The sequence below is a fragment of the Orbicella faveolata genome, unplaced genomic scaffold, assembly GCF_042242905.1.
Source record: "Orbicella faveolata isolate gen_17 unplaced genomic scaffold, um_ofav_v1 contig_2, whole genome shotgun sequence".
Taxonomy (NCBI): Eukaryota; Metazoa; Cnidaria; class Anthozoa; order Scleractinia; family Merulinidae; genus Orbicella; species Orbicella faveolata.
In genome coordinates this window covers 9,308,246-9,310,000 of record NW_028301547.1, presented here as the reverse complement: position 1 = coordinate 9,310,000, position 1,755 = coordinate 9,308,246, and the positions used below count along the sequence as shown (strand labels likewise).

The following is a 1,755-nucleotide window of genomic DNA, read 5'->3' as shown; positions in this document are numbered from 1 at the left end:
CTAAGGTCTGTCTAAGCACACAAGTCAGGTATATGATTGAGCTAATCTCTATACCCGACCGAACGTCGACAAAAGCTACTGAAGTTATGTTTACGCCCGAAGTTATTACGCGCGCACTGTCGCGCGCGCTCTTACAGTTATGCGTTTTGTATAGCGTAGCTAGGGCTTTCCACAAGTTGCTCAAGATTTCCCAACAAGTTTCCCGCAATTTCTATAAATGTTTCTCAAAGTTGCTCCAAAGAAATCAAAAAGAAAATTTTGTTGCTCTCTTCCTTTATTTGGTCTGATGCAAAAGTACATGAAAGTAAGATTTCAAAGCATTTTTCTGCAATTTTTCGGCGTAACCAGCGTTGCTAAATAGCTTTGCCCTTTGTCCTCTAAGCACACAAGTCGGGTATATGGTTGAGCTAATCTCTATATCCGACCGAGCGGACTTACCGTCGACAAAAGCTACTAAAGTTTATGCTCGAAGTTATTACGTGCGCAACGTCGCGTGCGGGCTCTTTCAGTTATGCGTTTTGCGTAGCACGCGAATTGTCGTGTGCAAGACCAACTGAACAAGTCAACAAGATAAATAATAAATCCTGCCTGAAATATGTTACCAAGGGTGTTAACTCTCCAAATGGATTATCATAAGTGCTTACGGACACCAAAAGTTTCTTCTCAGGATGGCTTTTACGCGAGGAAGCTACGGACTAACCTTTTCGGAATCTATTGTGCCAACGAGGACATCATTCATTGTTTCTTCTATGATGAATCTATTGGAGGAAGCGGTCCAAACGAGGTAATATCTCTGCTGAACTGTCTTCTGAAAAGCCTTCAGGAAAAATACGGTAAATTCCATCACCTTATACTGTGGGCAGATAACTCGCCGGCTCAGTTTAAAGAATCCTACTTATTTTTTTACCTAGACCATATTGTTAGAAAGGGAGAGTTTCTAAGAGTGGACCTTAAATTCCTACTGGAGGGACACTCATTTTCAATTTGTGACAGGGGGTTTGGCTGTTTTCAGCAATTCTTTAACACCAAAGAAAAAATTGAAACTCCACAGGAGTGGGAAACGACACTACGAAACAGCCGCTTAAATAACGTTAAAAGTTACTGGGTGAATTTGGATTGGATTATGAACTATAAAAGCTTTCTAAGAATGAAGTACATTGCTAGAAGCGAGGACATTGAACGCGAGAAATTCGAAGTAAGGAAGATCGCGTTTATCAATTTTGGCTCTGGAGAAATAACCGATCAGGATGAGAACTTACAACTAAGCTGGCACCCGGAAACCCCATTTATAAGGTTTACAATGGATACGAAAGAAAAGCCGAGAATTGTCTCGTTTCTGAAGAAAAAGCAAGGCGTGGAATTGAATGCGGCTGAACATTTGGTTCCAGTGAGACTAGAAAAGAAACCCATTCGCGATGATGTTAAGCAAGACTGTATAACGCTAGCTCAGAAATATTTATCTGAAACTGCAAAACGTTTCTACGCCTCATTACCAGCAAGCTCTAATCAAGACATGGATGACGATGACGACTGAAACACTTACCCCAGAAGAATGAAGTTAGTGTTAGTATAGGTAATCATATGAATGCGAGTGCATTCATACGATTTACAGTACTCCTTATATTTGAAAATTCTCTCAAAATTGCACAAGCCTTTAGGCGAGTGCGATTTGAAAGAATTTTCCAATATCAGGAGTAGTGTAAGTCCTTAATTGCTCAAGCTCTCATACAATTACTTATTTAATATATGACTGAG

The 1,755-nt window shown here is 40.2% G+C and overlaps 2 protein-coding genes across 2 annotated transcripts in view; one reads left to right on the top strand and one right to left on the bottom strand.

Annotated features, from left to right (window-relative positions):
* Positions 1-238, bottom strand: part of LOC149111875 (uncharacterized) — a 1,356-nt gene extending 1,118 nt beyond the window's left edge. The window contains exon 1 of the mRNA XM_089290374.1: positions 1-238. This exon is cut by the window's left edge and continues 1,118 nt beyond it. The gene's annotated coding sequence lies outside the window, so the exon portion shown is untranslated.
* A 357-nt stretch (positions 239-595) lies between these two features.
* Positions 596-1,534, top strand: LOC149111874 (uncharacterized). Its single transcript, XM_089289273.1, has one exon. The coding sequence runs from the start codon at positions 596-598 to the stop codon at positions 1,532-1,534; it is 939 nt and encodes a 312-aa protein (XP_089145399.1).
* The last annotated feature ends 221 nt before the right edge of the window (positions 1,535-1,755 follow it).

Excerpts from the sequence above, each read along its gene's own strand:
- LOC149111874 (XM_089289273.1), top strand. The coding sequence starts at position 596 with ATGTTACCAAGGGTGTTAACTCTCCAAATGGATTATCATAAGTGCTTA.